Source organism: Salmo trutta, chromosome 2, assembly GCF_901001165.1.
Source record: "Salmo trutta chromosome 2, fSalTru1.1, whole genome shotgun sequence".
NCBI classification, from domain to species: domain Eukaryota; kingdom Metazoa; phylum Chordata; class Actinopteri; order Salmoniformes; family Salmonidae; genus Salmo; species Salmo trutta.
The window spans coordinates 16598008-16617900 of NC_042958.1; the positions used below are offsets into that span (position 1 = coordinate 16598008).

General features: G+C 44.6%; 1 protein-coding gene across 1 annotated transcript in view; it reads right to left on the reverse strand.

Moving 5' to 3' along the window:
• Positions 1–19893, reverse strand: part of LOC115148849 (golgin subfamily A member 6-like protein 22) — a 122584-nt gene that overhangs the window by 45464 nt on the left and 57227 nt on the right. Inside the window, exons 8-17 of the mRNA XM_029691132.1 lie at positions 16437–16577; positions 14357–14440; positions 14022–14168; positions 13386–13553; positions 6195–6374; positions 2281–2364; positions 2025–2192; positions 1857–1940; positions 1596–1763; positions 1241–1483 (exon numbers count right to left, since the gene is read on the reverse strand). Coding sequence (XP_029546992.1) covers positions 1241–1483; positions 1596–1763; positions 1857–1940; positions 2025–2192; positions 2281–2364; positions 6195–6374; positions 13386–13553; positions 14022–14168; positions 14357–14440; positions 16437–16577 — 1467 coding nt within the window. The remainder of the gene's footprint in view (positions 1–1240; positions 1484–1595; positions 1764–1856; positions 1941–2024; positions 2193–2280; positions 2365–6194; positions 6375–13385; positions 13554–14021; positions 14169–14356; positions 14441–16436; positions 16578–19893) is intronic.

A 19893-nucleotide genomic window follows, 5' to 3' on the forward strand; every position in this document is an offset into this window, starting at 1 on the left:
ACACACATACTGTTCACACACATATACTGTACACACACACATATACTGTTCACACATAATGTACACACACACTGTACACACATATACTGTACACACACATATACTGTACACACACGCATACTGTACACACACATATACTGTTCACACACATATACTGTTCACACATATATACTGTACACACACACACATACTGTACACACACATATACTGTTCACACACATATACTGTACACACACATATACTGTACACACACATACTGTTCACACACATATATACTGTTCACACACATATACTGTACACACATATACTGTTCACACATACTGTACACACCCCAATTCATTTAAACCAGAGATGGGCAAATGACACCTCTTTTGCCTTCGGATCAGTCGGGATATCAACTTACTGTTGCATGTTAGAATAGTAAAAACACACACGGTGCAATTTTGACATTTGCTTGTACATCAGCAGTTTTTCTCTTGTTATGTCAGTCACTGACCGTCACTCAATTAGCCCATGTCAGCTAACATTTATAGATTGGTAAGTTAGTCTAGCAGCCAGCTATCTAAACTTAGGAATCATGGCCGAACTACCGGCCGAGGGGGTCCCCATTGACACAACACAGTTTGGCTTATGGCCCCAAAAGGCTAGGGCTGGCTCTGAATACGTGTGGGTATGGATGTGAGTACAGACACGCGAGACACTGCACCCCTTCATGAGGAGTTTAGATTGTCTGAGGCCCCCACCCCCATCAAAGATGCCCATCCCTAATTCAAACCATTCCATTTTGTATGTTTTTAATCGAAGCTGAAGAACATAGCTGTTTGATAAGCGACATACAATGAGGGTAATAGAAGTGCTGTGATATTGTTGTGGCCGTAATCAGGAGCTTGTGGTCCACAGGGAAACTCCTCTCATTAGATCAACACATCTTAGTGACCTTTCAGACCTGCTTGTAGAACTGATAGTGTCCTTTAGAACGGACGGGTCTGTGTCTATTTGAGTCCATAATCACATGTTGTTTTTCCTAATGCTTTAACTCTCTTCAGCTCAACTACGCACTTCATCCTGCTATGACTGTAATGAGAGAATTAGTGACGTTCTTGCCACAAGATGACTATTGTTGTTTGGTGTGCTAGTGATGTGAAACACATCAGTTATACAGTAAATACAAATGTATATTGTATCAGTTTTTTGGTGTAAATCAGATACACCCCCCCTCCCCTCCGGACATACTCCTCACCTTCTCCAGAGCCTCCTGGTATCCCTCCTCTGCCAGTTGGAGCTTTCCCCTCAGCTCTGTGACCTCTGACCCGTGCTCTCTGACCTCGGCCTGGGATTGGCTTAGCTCAGAGGAGGCCTGCTCTAATTGGCTACTGAGCAGGAAGTGCCTGTGGCTCCAGCGCTCTGTGTCGGTTATGTGGTTCTGTTTCATTGAGTCTAGATCAGATGTTAGCTGCTCTATGGACATGGTCTGGGACTTCACCTGGACACAGAGGAGGGGGTTACTGTGTGTGTGTGTGTGTGTGTGTGTGTGTGTGTGTGTGTGTGTGTGTGTGTGTGTGTGTGTGTGTGTGTGTGTGTGTGTGTGTGTGTACCTGTTGCTGTGCGATACAGAGTGCGTTCTGTATCTGTTGTCGTTCCATCACTTCCTGGTCTCTAAGCCCCTCTCCCTCTCTGACCATCTGCCTGAGAAGACACGCCTCTTCCTGTTGACCCTTGACCTTCTGGTTCAGACGGCTGACCTCAGCCTCCAGCATGGCCAGCTGAGGGACACACACACATAGACAGTGTACACATACACAAAAGGTGTTGAAATACATGTAGACCAATTAGAGATCTGAAATGCAGTCTCTCACCTCCTCCTGTGTCCCTTGATACTTCTGCTCCGCTTTACTCAGCTCTGTCCTCAACTGTAGAATCACCTGGTCTCTACTGCTCACCTGGAACACACCTGGTTTTAGACACACACAACAAGGAAGGGTTTTAGGAGATGGTGTTGTACACACTCTACCTAACAGACCCACCTCTCCTTGTGCGGTGCAGTGTTTCTGGTTAGTAAGTGTGAGGTTTGTCTCCAGTCTCTCCTTCTCCCTGTTCAGAGCTGAACATTGACTGGAACAGTCCTCCATCTTGGATCTCAGCTGAGCCGTCTCCTCCTGCTGTTTTGCCAATGCAGACTCTCTACTGACCAACTGGACAGAACATGTTGGTGTCAGCTGCACTAAAATAACTGTTTAAAAAGACATGTTACTTTGAGGTGTGAAATACTATTGTACTTACCTCTTTTTTAAAGTCAGAGAAGTTCTTTCTAACCTCTGCTAACTCCTTCAATAACACAGACAGCTTGCTGTCCTTCTTGTGGATCTGCAGACACACAAACAGACATACATAAAAACACATTTCAATATATCACATATTTGAAATAATCCAACAGTCTGCTTTTCATCCACTTACAAATATACACAAATGACAAGTGGGCAAACAGAATCAAACCAACTCCTTCAACTAACGACATCCCATCAACAACATGTTGGTTTTCCAAAGACAAAGCCACAAATGTATTTTCTGTCTACTAAAATACTATGAATAAAGGGTATTTTCTGTTGGTAATTAGTGTTTGTGTCTGTCGGTATAGTGATGGATTGATGGATGATAAACATTTATAAGTCATTTACGTTTCTCTCTTGAGTGTGTGTCTGGCTATTATTTGTGTTACCTAGCTATGGATGGTCCTCTATAATAACCCACTTTATATGCTGAATAGGGTTATGGGGTGTGTGTGTGTACGTGTTGTTTCGGCTCCTCTGTGTGTGTGGGTGTGTGTGTGTGTGTACGTGTCATCTCTCATCCTCTCCTTTCAGTAAGATCTTCAATCTTTTGCAGCGGAAGTGAAGAGTGAATGTGAGAGAGAAGGGCCTTTTTATATGAGATATTAGTTCCAGTCAGAGTGTTGAGGTGAAAGGACCATTTACAGCCAAACACACGCCGACGAAAAGACAAACAGCACAGCACATCAGAGCCTCTTCTATGGCGATGTACCAAACACACGCTGTTATCTTCTATCTTTGGCTCTTCCGTTCTCTCTCTGTTTCCTTCTCTCTCTCTCCCTCTCTCTGAGAGCTGGTTTGTAACTGTCATTCAGATTGATGAAGTTAAGATGGCTCCTTGACCTTCAGGCTCCTCTCATGACCAACACTCTCACATGATGGAGTGGCGCGTGCGCACACACACACACACACACACACACACACACACACACACACACACACACACACACACACACACACACACACACACACACACACACACACACACACACACAAAATACAATGAATAAGTAGCTAAAAAATCCCATCCAGCAAACATGTTGAAGTCCTCCACAGTGTCTCATAAAAACAGCTCTGTGTGTATGTGTGTGTATGTGTATGTGTGTGGGTGTGTATGTGTATGTGTGTGGGTGTGTGTTATTCCCATTGTAATACGTGACAGGCAGGATCTTTACAGATAACCACAAGAGGATGTTGTGTCAAAACAGACATCCCGTCAAAATATATTCTCCTTCCTAAAACTGGGTCAATCACAGACAACTTCTAGAAAAAGAATACTTTGGAGCGAAGCATTCCAATGTGTGTGTGTGTGGAGGGGGGGGGGGCATCCCAGTGGTTTCTGGGAGGGGGCCTCTGATATGGAAGGTATTTCTATATCAATCAGATCACACTGTGTTTTAGTACGTCTCATACTCCACACACCTCACCGCACACACCATTTTGAGCTTGTCACTCACTGACAGAAAATCCCCATTGACGGGCAGCAACACGATCAAGAGAAAAGGAGGAGAGGGGGAGAGAGAAAAATAAAGAGACCAATCGAGAGGAGGGAGACAGAGAGAGAGAGACAGAAAGAGAGAGAGAGGAGGGAGACAGAGAGAGACAGATAGAGAGAGAGACAGAGGCCGAGAGAGACAGAGAGAGAGACAGACAGAGAGAGAGAGAGACAGACAGACAGACAGAGAGAGAGACAGACAGACAGAGAGAGAGACAGACAGACAGAGAGAGAGACAGAAACAGACAGAGAGAGAGACAGAGAGAGAGAGACAGAGAGGCCGAGAGAGTCAAAGAGAGAGAGAGAGAGACAGAGAGAGAGGCCGAGAGAGACAGAGAGGCCAAGAGAGACAGAGAGAGAGGCCGAGAGAGACAGAGAGGCCAAGAGAGACAGAGAGACAGAGAGGCCGAGAGAGACAGACAGAGAGAGAGAAAAAAGGATGTAGCGACAGAAAAAGGAAAGTAAAAAGATAAGCTAGCCTCTTGTTGGACTCTGTTCATAACAATGTCTAAAGACATTACAGAGTATAATAATTTGATAGCGCCAAATAAAACACTGAAACATGACCCATCTTCGGTTAAAGCCTGTCTCATTACTATCATCAAGGAGCTGGGAGAATCTATCAAAACACATCACTTCTGTACCAAGATAAGAAGAAAGAGAGAGAGAGAGACGGGGGGATAAAAAGAGAGGGGGGACGTTGGATGAGGTTTCAGATGAAGGGAAGAAAGTGTTTAGTCTATTTGTTCAGCTGTACTCATGTTAGGACGTTTAGGGAACAGAAAATGTTATTGTTCGGGAGAATTCTTATGACACACACACACACATGCCCGCACGCATGCAGGGCAGGAAATGGTCAGTGGCAGAGCTGCAGTAGCAGTGTGTGTGTGAGATCAGAGGTAGGTTTGGTCAGTGAAACAGAGCTGCAGTAGCAGTGTGTGTGTGAGATCAGAGGTAGGTTTGGTCAGTGAAACAGAGCTGCAGTAGCAGTGTGTGTGTGAGATCAGAGGTAGGTTTGGTCAGTGAAACAGAGCTGCAGTAGCAGTGTGTGTGTGAGATCAGAGGTAGGTTTGGTCAGTGAAACAGAGCTGCAGTAGCAGTGTGTGTGTGAGATCAGAGGTAGGTTTGGTCAGTGAAACAGAGCTGCAGTAGCAGTGTGTGTGTGTGAGATCAGAGGTAGGTTTGGTCAGTGAAACAGAGCTGCAGTAGCAGTGTGTGTGTGAGATCAGAGGTAGGTTTGGTCAGTGAAACAGAGCTGCAGTAGCAGTGTGTGTGTGAGATCAGAGGTAGGTTTGGTCAGTGAAACAGAGCTGCAGTAGCAGTGTGTGTGTGAGATCAGAGGTAGGTTTGGTCAGTGAAACAGAGCTGCAGTAGCAGTGTGTGTGTGAGATCAGAGGTTGGTTTGGTCAGTGAAACAGAGCTGCAGTAGCAGTGTGTGTGTGAGATCAGAGGTAGGTTTGGTCAGTGAAACAGAGCCAGATGTGCTGCAGAGCCTTCTAGCTGAGAAGTACAGTTGTCTGCACTGTTAATGCTACTGGTCTACACAATCACACACAGTAATTACTGCTATTTGGCTATGTAGAGAGGGAGGAAGAGAGAGATGGGGGAGAGGGAGGAAGAGAGAGATGTAGAGAGGGAGGAAGAGAGAGATGTAGAGAGGGAGGAAGAGAGAGATGAGGGAGGAGGAGAGAGATGGGGGAGAGGGAGGAGGAGAGAGATGGGGGAGAGGGAGGAAGAGAGAGATGGGGAGGAGGAAAGAGGAGAGAGATGGGGGAGGAGGAGAGTTGGGGGAGAGGGAGGAGGAGATGAGGGAGGAGGAGAGAGATGGGGGAGAGGGAGGAAGAGAGAGATGGGGAGAGGGAGGAAGAGAGAGATGAGGGAGGAGGAGAGAGTTGGGGGAGAGGGAGGAAGAGAGAGATGGGGAGAGGGAGGAAGAGAGAGATGGGGAGAGGGAGGAAGAGAGATGGGGAGAGGGAGGAGGAGAGAGATGGGGTAGAGGGAGGAAGAGAGAGATGGGGGAGAGGGAGGAAGAGAGAGATGGGGGAGAGGGGGATAGAGGGAGGAAGAGAAAGATGGGGGAGAGGGAGGAAGAGAGAGATGGGGGAGAGGGAGGAGGAGAGAGAGATGGGAGATGGGGAGAGGGATGGGGGAGAGGGAGGAGGAGAGAGGAAAAGAGAGATGGGGCAGAGGGAGAAAGAGAGAGATGGGGAGAGGGAGAACGAGAGAGATGGGAGCAGAGAATGTTGTGAGGAATCTGATTAGAAAGGAAAGAAAATAAGAAAAACAACAATTTTGCTCTGTGGGAAAAGGAGAAAGACAAAGGTGAAAAAGAGGGCGGGAAATAAAACATGTGTTTCTCTCCTCTGTGTTACCTTCCTGCCAGCGGCCCTGCGTGTGTCAGTGAGTGTGTTGTTGGCCCGCTCCAGATCCTGACTCTGCTGTAAAACCTGGTCATGGAGATGCAGACACTGATCTCTCTCTTTACCCAGACCGATCTTCAACTGATCCAGCTCTACTGACAGAGTACACACCCTGTCCTCACTAACCAGGAGCTGGGAGGGGGGGGGGGGACAGAGAAAGAGAGAGAGACAGGAATGGAGAGGGACATAAAGAGAGAAGCAGGATCTTAAAAACAATTAAAATCAAATCAAATTGTATTTGTCACATGCACCAAATAGAACAACACCTTACAGTGAAATGCTTACTTACAAGCCCTTAAAAAAATGTAGCTGCATTGTTGGTTAAATAAAAAATAAAACAAATAAAAAAATAAGGAACAAAAGTAACAAATAATTAAGGAGCAGCAGTAAAATAACAATAGCGAGACTAAATACAGGGGGTACCGGTACTGAGTCAATGTGCGCGGACACTGGTTAGTCGAGGTAATTGAGGTAATGTGTACATGTAGGTAGAGTTAATAAAGTGACTTTGCATAGATAATAACAGAGAGTGTAAAGGGGGGGGGGGGCAATGCAAAAAGTATGGGTAGCCATTTGATTAGATGTTCAGGAGTCTTTTGGCTTGGGGGCAGAAGCTGTTTAGAAGCCTCTTGGACCTAGACTTGGCTCTCCGGTACCGCTTGCCGTGCGGTAGCAGAGAGAACAGTCTATGACTGGGTGGCTGGAGTCTTTGACAATTTTTAGGGCCTTCCTCTGACACCGCCTAGTATAGAGGTCCTGGATGGCAGGAAGCTTGGCCAGTATGCACTAACTGGGCAGTACGCACTAACCTCTGTAGTGCCTTGTGGTCGGAGGCCGAGCAGTTACATTACCAGGCAGTGATGCAACCAGTCAGGATACTCTCGATGGTGCAGCTGTAGAACCTTTTGAGGATCTGAGGACCCATGTCAAATCTTTTCAGTCTCCTGAGAGGGAATAGGTTTTGTCGTGTCCTCTTCACGACTGTCTTGGTGTGCTTGGACCATGTTAGTTTGTTGGTGATGTGGACACCAGGGAACTTGAAGCTCTCAACCTGCTCCACTACAGCCCCATTGATGAGAATGTGGGCGTGCTCGGTCCTCCTTTTCCTGTAGTCCAATCATCTCCTTTGTCTTGATCAAGCTGAGGGAGAGGTTGTTGTCCTGGCACCAAAGGGCCAGGTCTCTGACCTCCTCCCTATAGGCTGTCTCATCGTTGTCGGTGATCAGGCCTACCACTGTTGTGGCATCTGCAAACTTAATGATGGTGTTGGGAGTTGTGGCTGGCCGTGCAGTCATGCGTGAACAGGGAGTACAGGAGGGGACTGAGCACGCACCCCTGAGGGGCCCCAGTGTTGAGGATCAGAGTGGCGGATGTGTTGTTACCTACCCTTACCACCTGGGGGCATCCCGTCAGGAAGTCAGGATCCAGTAGCAGAGGGAGGTGTTTCGTCCCAGGGTCCTTAGCTTAGTGATGAGCTTTTGAGGGCACTATGGTGTTGAACGCTGAGCTGTAGTCAATGAATAGCATTCTCACATAGGTGTTCCTTTTGTCCAGGTGGGAAAGGGCAGTGTGGAGTGCAATAGAGATTGCATCATCTGTGGATCTGTTAGGGCGGTATGCAAATTGGACTGGATCTAGGGTTTCTGGGATAATTGTGTGGATGTGAGCCACGACCAGTCTTTCAAAGCACTTCATGGCTACAGACGTGAGGGTCGGTAGTCATTTAGGCAGGTTACCTTAGTGTTCTTGAGCACAGGGACTATGGTGGTCTGCTTGAAACACGTTGGTTTTACAGAATCAGACAGGGAGAGGTTTAAAATGTCAGTGAAGACAATTGCCAGATGGTCAGCGCATGCTCGGAGTACACGTCCTGGCAATCCGTCTGGCCCTGCGTCTTTCTGAATGTTAACCTGTTTAAAGGTCTTGCTCACATCGGCTGTGGAGAGCGTGATCACACAGCCGTCCGGAACAGCTGATGCTCTCATGCATATTTCAGTGTTACTTGCCTCGAAGCGAGCATAGAAGTAATTTAGCTCGTCTGGTAGGCTTGTGTCACTGGGCAGCTCTTGGCTGTGCTTCCCTTTATAGTCTGTAATAGTTTGCAAGCCCTGCCACATCCGACAAGCTTTGGAGCTGGTGTAGTACGATTCAATCTTATTCCTGTATTGACGCTTTGCCTGTTTGATGGGCATAGCGGGATTTCTTAGTAGCGTCCACGTTAGAGTCTCGCTCCTTGAAAGCGGCATCTCTACCCTTTAGCTCAGTGCGGATGTTGCCTGTAATCCATGGCTTCTGGTTGGGGTATGTACGTACAGTCACTGTGGGGGATGACGTCATCGATGCACTTATTGATGAAGCCAGTGACTGATGTGGTGTACTCCTCAATGCCATCGGAAGAATCCCGGAACATATTCCAGTCTGTGCAAGCAAAACAGTCATGTAGCTTAGCATCGGCTTCATCTGACCACTTTTTTATTGACCGAGTCACTGGTGCATCCTGCTTAAATTTTTGCTTGTAAGCAGGAATCAGGAGGATAGAATTATGGTCAGATCTGCCAAATGGAGGGCGAGGGAGAGCTTTGTACGCGTCTCCGTGTGTGGAGTAAAGTGGTCTAGAGTTTCTTTCCCTCTGGTTGCACATTTAACATGCTGGTGGAAATTTGGTAAAACAAATTTAAGTTTCCCTGCATTAAAGTCCCCGGACACTAGGAGCGCCGCCTCTGGATGAGCGTTATCCTGTTTGCTTATGGCGGTATACAGCTCATTGAGTGAGGTTTTAGTGCCAGCCTCTGACTGTGGTGGTATGTAAACAGCTACGAAAAATACAGATGAAAACTCTCGCTAGATAGTGTGGTCTACAGCTTATCATGAGATACTCTACCTCAGGCAAGCAAAACCTTGAGACTTCCTTAGATATCGTGCACCAGCTGTTGTTTACAAATATACATAGACCGTCACCCCTTGTCTTACCAGAGGCTGCTGTTCCATCCTACCAATACAGTGTAAAACCCGTTATGTCGTCGATCAGCCACAACTCGGTGAAACATAAGATATTACAGTTTTTAATGTCCTGTTGGTAGTTTAATCTTGCTAGTAGGTCATTGATTTTATTTTCCAATGATTGCATGTTTGCCAATAGAACGGATGGCAGTGGGGGTTTACACGCTCGCCTACGAATTTTCAGAAGGTTAGCCCGACCTCCGGCCCCTTTTTCTCCGTCTTCTCTTGACGCAAATGAAGGGGATTTGGGCCTGTTCACAGGAAAGCAGTATATCCTTCATGTTGGACTCGTCGGACTCATTAAAGGAAAAAGCTTCTACCAGTTCGTGGTGAGTAATCACTGTTCTGATGTCCAGAAGTTATTTTCGGTCATAAGAGAGGGTAACAGCAACATTATGTACAAAATAAGCTACAAACAATGCAAAAAAACGAACAAAATAATTGGTTAGGAGCAAGTAAAACGTCAGCCATCCTCTCCGGCGCCGTTCTACATGACAATGACTAGCAGTTGTTGTAGTGGTGTTGGAGGTCCGGTGGGAACAGTTTGACTGGCCCAATAAAGAGCTGTGTTGGTGCTAGTTAAGCCCTGTCCAAGACCACTAGCTGGGATAGGAAGCTGATCACTGTATTACTCTCTCTGCATGGAATGATGCTAGTCAGCTAGATATGAAGCAATATGTCTAGCCTTGTCTAAAGTAGGAATTGACTAAAACCCACTAGGGTCCACACTCTAGTGCAGAGGTGTTAAACTCATTCCATGGAGGGCCTAGTATCTAATAGTTTTAGTTTTTTCCTTTTATTAAGAACCTAGACAATCAGGTGAGTGGAGTTCCTTACCAATTAGTGACCTTAATTCATCAATCAAGTACAAGGGAAGAGCGAAAACCAGCAGAAATGCGGCCCTTCGTGGAATGAGTTGAGTTTAAATAATGCAAAAACAAAGTGTTGGAGAAGAAAGTAAAAGTGCAATATGTGCCATGTAAGAAAGCTAACGTTTAAGTTCCTTGCTCAGAACATGAGAACATATGAAAGCTGGTGGTTCCTTTTAACATGAGTCTTCAGTATTCCCAGGTAAGAAGTTTTAGGTTGTAGTTATTATAGGAATTATAGGACTATTTCTCTCTATACGATTTGTATTTCATATACCTTTGACTATTGGATGTTCTTATAGGCACTTTAGTATTGCCACTGTAACAGTATAGCTTCCGTCCCTCTCCTCGCTCCTACCTGGGCTCGAACCAGGAACACATCGACAACAGCCACCCTCGAATCAGCGTTACCCATGCAGAGCAAGGGGAACAACTACTCCAAGTCTCAGAGCGAGTGACGTTTGAAACGCTATTAGCGCGCACCCCGCTAACTAGCTAGCCATTTCACATCGGTTACACCAGCCTAATCTCGGCTTGAAGTCATAAACAGCACAATGCTTGAAGCATTGCGGAGAGCTGCTGGCAAAATGCACGAAAATGCTGTTTGAATGAATGCTTACGAGCCTGCTGGTGCCTACTATCGCTCAGTCAGACTGCTCTATCAAATCCTAGACTTAATTATAACATAATAACACACATAAATACGAGCCTTATGTCATTAATATGGACGAATCCGGAAACTATCATCTCGAAAACAAAAGGTTTATTCTTTCAGTGAAATACGGAACCGTTCTGTATTTTATCTAACGGGTGGCATCCATAAGTCTAAATATTCCTGTTACATTGCACAACCTTCAATGTTATGTCATAATTACGTAAAATACTGGCAAATTAGTTCACAACATGCCAGGCGGCCCAAACTGTTGCATATACCCTGACTCTGCGTGCAATGAACGCAAGAGAAGTGACACAATTTCACCTGGTTAATATTGCCTGCTAACCTGGATTTCTTTTAGCTAAATATGCAGGTTTAAAAATATATACTTCTGTGTATTGATTTTAAGAAAGGCATTGATGTTTATGGTTAGGTTCAGTCGTGCAATGATTCTGCTTTTTTCGCAAATGCGCTTTTGTTAAATCATCCCCCGTTTGGTGAAGTTGGCTGTCTTTGTTAGGAAGAAATAGTCTTCACACAGTTCGCAACGAGCCAGGCGGCTCAAACTGCTGCATATACCCTGACTCTGTTGAAAGAGAAGTGACACAATTTTCCTAGTTAAAAGAAATTCATGTTAGCATGCAATATTAACTAAATATGCAGATAAAATAATATATACTTGTGTATTGATTTTAAGAAAGGCATTGATGTTTATGGTTAGGTACACGTTGGAGCGACGACAGTCCTTTTTCGCGAATGCGCACCGCATCGATTATATGCAACGCAGGACACGCTAGATAAACTAGTAATATCATCAACCATGTGTAGTTAACTAGTGATTATGATTGATTGATTCTTTTTTATAAGATAAGTTTAATGCTAGCTAGCAACTTACCTTGGCTTCTTACTGCATTCGCGTAACAGGCAGGCTCCTCGTGGAGTGCAATGTAAGGCAGGTGGTTAGAGCGTTGGACTAGTTAAACGTAAGGTTGCAAGATTGAATCCCCGAGCTGACAAGGTAAAAATCTGTCGTTCTGCCCCTGAACAAGGCAGTTAACCCACCGTTCCTAGGCCGTCATTGAAAATAAGAATCTGTTCTTAACTGACTTGCCTAGTTAAATAAAGGTGTAAAAAAACTAAAAGAAACGGCCAAATCGGTGTCCAAAAATACCGATGTCCGATTGTTATGAAAACTTGAAAGCGGCCCTAATTAATCGGCCATTCCGATTAATCGGTCGACCTCTAATATGGAGCATCAGAATAGGAAATGTTTATCAAGTTATACCATTGTCTTACATCAGATCACGTCACTCCTACGCAAAACTCATCCCTCAACCAATCTATCTTTGAGGACATGAACTCATCTCAAAAAAATCTAGATTTTGCTTCTATAGCACGCTCCCCGTAGTTATGACGCACTGGCTACTATAGCAAAAAATGCTCCAGCTAGCAGCCTAATGCAAACTTGTTTGAATGGCCATATGGTAACTAGTTTGCCATCTTGTTGATGAAGTTGTAAGGCACCAAAGTTATGGGGCTGTTGGTTCTCAGAAATCAGCATGTATCTGATATCTGGCACTGTGCCTCGCTACTTTGTAACATTTGGCCAACACAATAACATGGCAGACAACAGTCAGCTGTACTGTAGAACTTGGACCACTAATCACGGCAGAACAGATATCATAAACTAATTTGTGCATTATCTACAACTTCAGCTAGCAAGAGGGAGTATTCATCATTGACTGTGTAAACTGGCATTGTTAGAGTCTGCATTTCATTTCATTTGGATTGATTTGAAACTGGTTCTGCCAGCAAGCAGAAACTAATGCGTTAACTAGCTTATTTCTGTGTACATTTTCACATTTCATAAATACTGACACTACCACCACAAAACACCTTAGCTAGATGTAGAAGTACGTAGTTAAGACTTGCTCGCAAAAAAACCCTGTCAATATTAGCTACAGCTTTATAGTTTTGGGCAAGATTAACTCTGACCCTTTAGAGGATGAAAGGGGAATTCATGTCACCTTGGTAACGTTTCGAATAGGACAGCATATTGTAGCTGGACTTCTTTTTAGCTATCCCATGAGTGTTTGTGAGTTATCAGACAGATCTGACGTGAGACAATGCAAGTTATACATGACTAAATGGTCACTTCTTTAAAGTAATAGTAGCAAGTCATTGTTTGGTGGACACAGCATATGGGTTACATTACCAGAAAACCACATTAGTGTAGAGCATGTGAAACAATGACAAAAATACATCATGTAGAGGTCAGAGGAAAAACCTGAAGTCAATTACATGAATCATTAATATCATCTAATGTTGTCATTCATTACTGTATCGCCATTATACAGACAGAGAGAGAGAGATTCCCTCTATATCTAAATTATATTGAAATCAGCAAAGTAGGTCCTTCATTTGAACAGGGACCAAATCCTCAATGGAGGTAAGATGGATGAAATTATAGAATTATTAAATATGGAGAGGAGGAGGAGGAGGAGGAGGAGGAAAAGGTGATTAAGGGTAGAGGAAAATAGAAATGAGCAGAATTCCCTGTCGCCCTTCACTGATTTGATTAAAAAAAGGGGGACACTGGTTTAGTGCGCGTGTGTGTACCTTGTTCTCTAGCGTGTCCAGGTTTTGTCGGAGGTGTGTGTTGTCGTGTGTTAGCTGGTGTGTGTGTTGTTCCTTCATACTGAGGGTTCTCTTTAGTGAGTCCTGAGTGGCCTTCAGAGCAGACAGGTCCTGCTTCATGTGTCTCAGCATCTCCCCACGCTCATTCACCTACACACACACACACACACACACACACACACACACACACACACACACACACACACACACACACACACACACACACACACACACACACACACACACACACACGACAGAGAGGTTAGCTAGCTGCACACTCAGACCAACAGAGACTACAGTAGTAGACCAGACAGAGGTTGCACTCCTGACCTCTGTGTGTGTGTGTGTGTGTGTGTGTGTGTGTGTGTGTGTGTGTGTGTGTATGTGTGTGTTCATTGTCTGTCTAGCCTCCTCCTCCCATAGCTAATCTAACACAGAGCTCATGCAACACTGTAATTAATTTGACTTGGCTAGCAGCATCCAGCAGCAGACAGACTGGAGCTCCCAGTTACAGACTGACAGAGAAAGTTTCATTATCACTGTGACTGATCACTGAGCACCAGCCAAAACATACAGGAAATGGTGTTTGTGCAGAAGTGTGTGCGGATGCACACACACCTCTTCCACAGATTTATTCTCAGCCAGTGTGAGTCTCCCCAGTTCTCTGCTCATCTCCTCCAGTAGTGTAGTCTGAGTCTGGACCTCTGTCTTAGCAGCAACACAACTCTCCTCAGCCTCCTTCAGAGAGTTCTTTAGTGTAAAGATCTGGAAGACACAACACCGATCATGAAAATACATTCTATTTACATATTCTAACATTTCTATTGAGATATGAGAGTGCAAAATAACAAAAACTAAGATCAGATCTGTTGTTTTCTTGAAGATATGATGAACGTTGACATGCATTGGTCATAGTACTATAGCGATGACAGTAAAGTTGTGTTGTAACATGCCTTGTTAGTAGCATTCTCCAGCTGACTGTCTCTGTCCTGTAGCTGCATCCTCAGAGACTGGAGAATATCCTCTGTACTCCTCAACTAGAGGGAGAGAGAGTTAGAGGGTAAACACACAGATGCACACACACCAGTGTGTGCGTTTGTGTGTGTGCGTGCGCACCAAGGTTGGGATCAATATCATTTAAATTCAGAAAGTAAACAAAATTCCAATTCCACATTTTCCTCATTGAAAACCATTGAGGAGAATTGGAATTTCAGTGTACTTCTGGAATTGAAATGGTATTGATCCCAACCCTGGTGCGCACGCGCACACACACACACACACACACGCGCGCGCACGCGCACACACACACACACAATAAAAACATATCCTTAGTTACAAATACTTACTTACTAGGAATAAACATGTGGAATTGCTAACAAAACCCGATTCTCTATCCAGAAAGAGCTGAATTTGCCTAGGTTTGAACCTGCTTTCGACTGACCACATTCACAATACTTACTTACTTCCGTCAAGGTCTTTATAACTATCAGAAGAAAACTGGAACCTTTTTAGCTTTAACTCTGATTCTGTTACATCACTCATCCATATCAATACTGCCTTTGATGATACGGCCAAAGTCATTTTCCTCATCTTAAATCCAGCACATCCAAATTATTAAAACTTCACATTTCCCAATCTCAGGTCTCAATTCTCTAAAGGCATAGGCAGGAAGTTGGGAACTCCCAAAAGAATATGAGATTTGTGAATTTGTTCAAACGAAGGTGCTTAAATGTGAACGATCATATTATCTAGCCTCTATGGAGAGAGAGACCAATCTGAGGAGGACTAGAATGGACTCATTACTTCTGCAATCAAAGTGGGTTCCCACCTCCCCTTTCCTCTCTTCCTCCCTCTCCTTTTCTTTCACTGTCCTACGTTCTCTCTATCAAAGTGGAGGAGGAGGAGGAGAGCAGCTTGGGCAAATCCTTGATTGGCTGAAGTCTATCCTGTATTTAGGATTAAAATGAATAGGTAGAGAACAATGTGTGGGTTAGAAAGAAAGAGAGAGAGGGGGAGAGATAGACAGAAAGAGAGGGGGTGACCAATATAATTGAATTAAGAAGGTTTGAAGCCAGAACATTTCTATAAGCAGTTAGAAGTATGAGGCGAGAACAAGCAGAGATATAATTACCATCTAATAAAAAAGAGATTAGAAATTCACTGAGTACGGTTATGTCTACCCACGGGACAACCTTCATGTAACCTTTCTCAGTTCAGAAGTGTGACACACTGTATACGGCTGTTCTTATTCAGACTGTCAGGTACAACACACAGTGCGTGGGCGCACACCATCAGATAATAAAGAAACAGTTGAGATGGGAAGCTGCTGCTACAGACAATTCATTAAGTCATTTGTCTAATGAGCTCTTTAGAGCTGCTTTTGGCAGCAGATAGGAATTCATTAACATGGCTAATTGAATTAAACAGGTGCTGATTTCACAGCTGCTTTGCGTTCGCGAACACATGCTGTTGAGACGGAACTACAGGTGGTGTGTGAGGGAGAGAGCGTATGAGGGGTGGAGTGGGTGAGGGGTGGAGCGGGTGAGGGGTGGAGCGGGTGAGGGGTGGAGCGTATGAGGGGTGGAGCGGGTGAGTGCTTGTCTTTGATGGTCTCTCTCAATGGAACCTTGGCACTCAACCAAAAACCAAATGATATGCAGATCAAGTGGTGTGTGTGCGCTCCTGCTTCTCGCTGAGTGTGTGTGTGTATATATATGTGCTTGAGCTTCAATGGAGCCTGCATGCCCTTGAGATAAACACATGGCATATTAGTAAACACTAAATATGACCTATTGTCTATGGCATGGTCTATGGAGATGAGAAGGCATAGGAGTATTGTTGTGTTGAATATACATTAGAGACACTTACAGCTGGCTGAACCGCATTGGAATCAATTCCATTTCAGTCAGTTCAGGAGACTTGAGGAGATAGAAAATAATGTGCACTTTTCAGAGTACTTTTCAACCTCTGAATTACCTGAATTGAATCGACTCCAAGCCTCCCAAAATTCTCTCTTGTCTTTCTCTCTCTCACCTGATCCCTGGCGGAGGTGTGTTTCTCCCTCACATTTTTCAGGTCTTCGGTTATCTGTTTCATTCGTTCTTCCTTCTCCTCCAGTCTCCTCCCATACTCATCACTCAGTTCGGTCCTCACCTCCACCATTTTGGCCTCCGCCTGAAACACAGTCGTACTCACACTCAGTATTACAGGCACCCACACTCAGTCACTGTCACACAGTAGGGTCTAAATTACTGCCGCCATTTTATTTTGACAATTCAAATACGCTGTCACACAGTGAAAGAGAAATACTAAGCTTACAAAAACTTGATGATTTTGACAACTATTACAACGATGATCTAACTATGTAGCAGAGAAAGGAGAAATTAGACATTAGATATGGAACCTTATATGAAACTAATCACACATCTTCAGTTTCTTGGCAATTTCTCGCATTGGAATAGCCTTCATTTCTCATAACAAGAATAGACTGACGAGTTTCAGAAGAAAGGTCTTTGTTTCTGGCCATTTTGAGCCTGTAATCGAACCCACAAATGCTGATGCTCCAGATACTCAACTAGTCTAAAGGCCAGTTTAATTGCTTCTTTAATCAGGACAACAGTTTTCAGCTGTGCTAACATAATTGCAAAAGGGTTTTCTAATGATCAATTAGCCTTTTAAAATGATAAACTTGGATTATCTAACAACGTGCCATTGGAACACAGGAGTGATGGTTGCTGATAATGGGCCTCTGTACGCCTATGTAGATATTCCATTAAAAAAAATAAAAAAATCAGCCGTTTCCAGCTACAATAGTCATTTACAACATTAACAATGTCTACACTGTATTTCTGATCAATTTGATGTTCTTTTAATAGACAAAAAATGTGATTTTCTTTCAAAAACAAGGACCTTTCTAAGTGACCCCAAACTTTTGAACAGTAGTGCATGTATCTATGCATGTACAGTTGTCTCTACACTTCCATTCATTTGTATGGATTACCTTCAGACTAGTCCCGTGACACTTATGGGGGTCGTAGAGCAAAACAGAGAACACCGTCGTGTTCGTGAGAGTCTCCCCTTTTCATAGAGTTTGTAGCCAAACTGTTCGGACGCTACAAATGTTTTTGTGAAAAGACCGATTTTTCGGGATGTCTCCTGGTCTGACAAACACCGCTGTAGCTCGGCTACCATCCACCGCAGATGCGGAATGCCGACATAGGCGGATGGAGATGCAGTCCATGCAAAACTGATATCGCTAGATAAAACTGACCAAACATACAACAACACACACACTGATTCATTTCACCCTCTCACCCTCCCGTCCGTCCTACCCTTCAAGCCCTCGGCTAAGGGTGAATATCAAATCAGTTCCTTTTTTAATTTCTCAATAGCGAAGTGTAATTTGTTATTATGAGACAGTATATACACATACCCGAATACAGATTGTGTGTGTGTGTGTGTGTGTGTGTGTGGTGTCAGACACAGGGGCTGACGAATGACTTCACTCCAGATTGCTTTACATCACAAATCATTGTCACATTATAATACCCCTATACCCCTAATGCAAATACACGTGTGCGTAAGTGCGTGTGTGGTGCATGTGTGTGTGTGTATGGTGTGCATGTGTTTGAGTGTGTGTGTGTGAGTTTGTGCGTGTGGTATCCCTGTATCGCTGGAGAGCTCATTGCTCTCAGAAATCAAAGTTAAATGGGTCATCTATCATCAGAATATACTGTATGTCTGGAACACTTGTCTCCGTCTCACTCTGTGTGGGTGTGTGTGTGTGCCTGGTTGTGATTAATGTGCTGCATTGGGCTGTTCAGCTATGCATGTTGGTGAGTTTATCGTTTGATGCTGGCTCCAATTAAACTCCTCTAAAGTGACTGATGACTTTAAGACTCTGTCCATCAATAAAGGCCATCCAGGCCTCTGCACCAGGATATGTCATTCTCACACTAACTAATGTCCTCTTGACTCGCCGGCACTGTGTGTGTGTTTCAACTCCACCATCTTATAAAAGACCACAATATATCTTGCCCAGTTGTCCTATCCCCAGACCCAGTAATCTGATATATCATAGATATGAATTATCATGTAACTCTAATGACAGACTCTGATATTGTTATTATGCCTGCATCAGCCAAAATACACACACAGACAAGAGAAAACGGAATATGTGTCTTACAGGAGGGGGGATTGAGTTGTGTTTGAGAATAGGCTGTTTGCAGGATTTGCAAGGAGGGATTTTCATTTGTAGAGGGGAGGAGGAAGGGAGGAAGGGTGAGGAGAGGAATACAGAGATGGTGGGGGGTGGAGAGGACATTGAATGATGACACTCGGTGTGTGTGTGTGTGTGGGGGGGGGGGTATATAATAGGGTATCTATATGGGGTTTAACATTTGATGGCTACGGCACATGGCTCAGGCCTATCTCACACTCAACTGAATACCACACGCCTGGGAATCTCACTCTGTGTGTGTGTGTGTGTGTGTGTGTGTGGATATAGGGTAGTAATATAAAATAGACCGTATAGCTCAGAAGACTCCAGAGAAGACATGTCTCTTAGGAGAAACACCCATCTCCCCCTCGGTCTCACCCTTTCCCCTACCTCTTAGCCCTCTACCACCTCACCATTAAACCTACTACCCCTCACCCTCTCTCCCTCACCCTCCACCTGCCCCTCTCTGTCCTATGCTGTGTAGTCCAATGGTATTAGCTGTGTGTTGATATTTAGATGGATGAGTGGAGAGTAAGGAAGAGAAAAGACCCAAACACACCACACCGACACACACGCACACACTCTTACAGCCCCTCAGCGCTCTCCTGTCCTCACAAGCATGGTTTCCCCCTCTAATTGCTGCCATTCGTCAGTGTGTGTGTGTGTGTGTATGTGTCTGTGTGTGTGTGTGTGTGTGTGTGTGTGTGTGTGTGTGTGTGTGTGTGTGTGTGTGTGTGTGTGAGTGATATAGGGCTGCCACAGCACCACCTGATGTCCCCTGTCAGTACTACAGTGTTTGCTACTACCTCAGTCACACCTCACCACCTACAGCAATCTACCATTCTACTGTCTCACTGCAAGGTTCCCACCAGGCACGCACACACCTCTCATTTAACACACACACACCTCTCATTTAACACACACACGCACACACCTCTCATTTACCACACACACACACACCTCTCATTTAACACACACACACACCTCTCATTTAACACACACACACAGCTCTCATTTAACACACACACACACACACCTCTCATTTAACACACACACACACCTCTCATTTAACACACACACACACACAGCTCTCATTTAACACACACACACCTCTCATTTAACACACACACACACACACCTCTCATTTAACACACACACACCTCTCATTTAACGCACACACACCTCTCATTTAACACACACACACACCTCTCATTTAACACACACACACACACACCTCTCATTTAACACACACACACACACCTCTCATTTAAC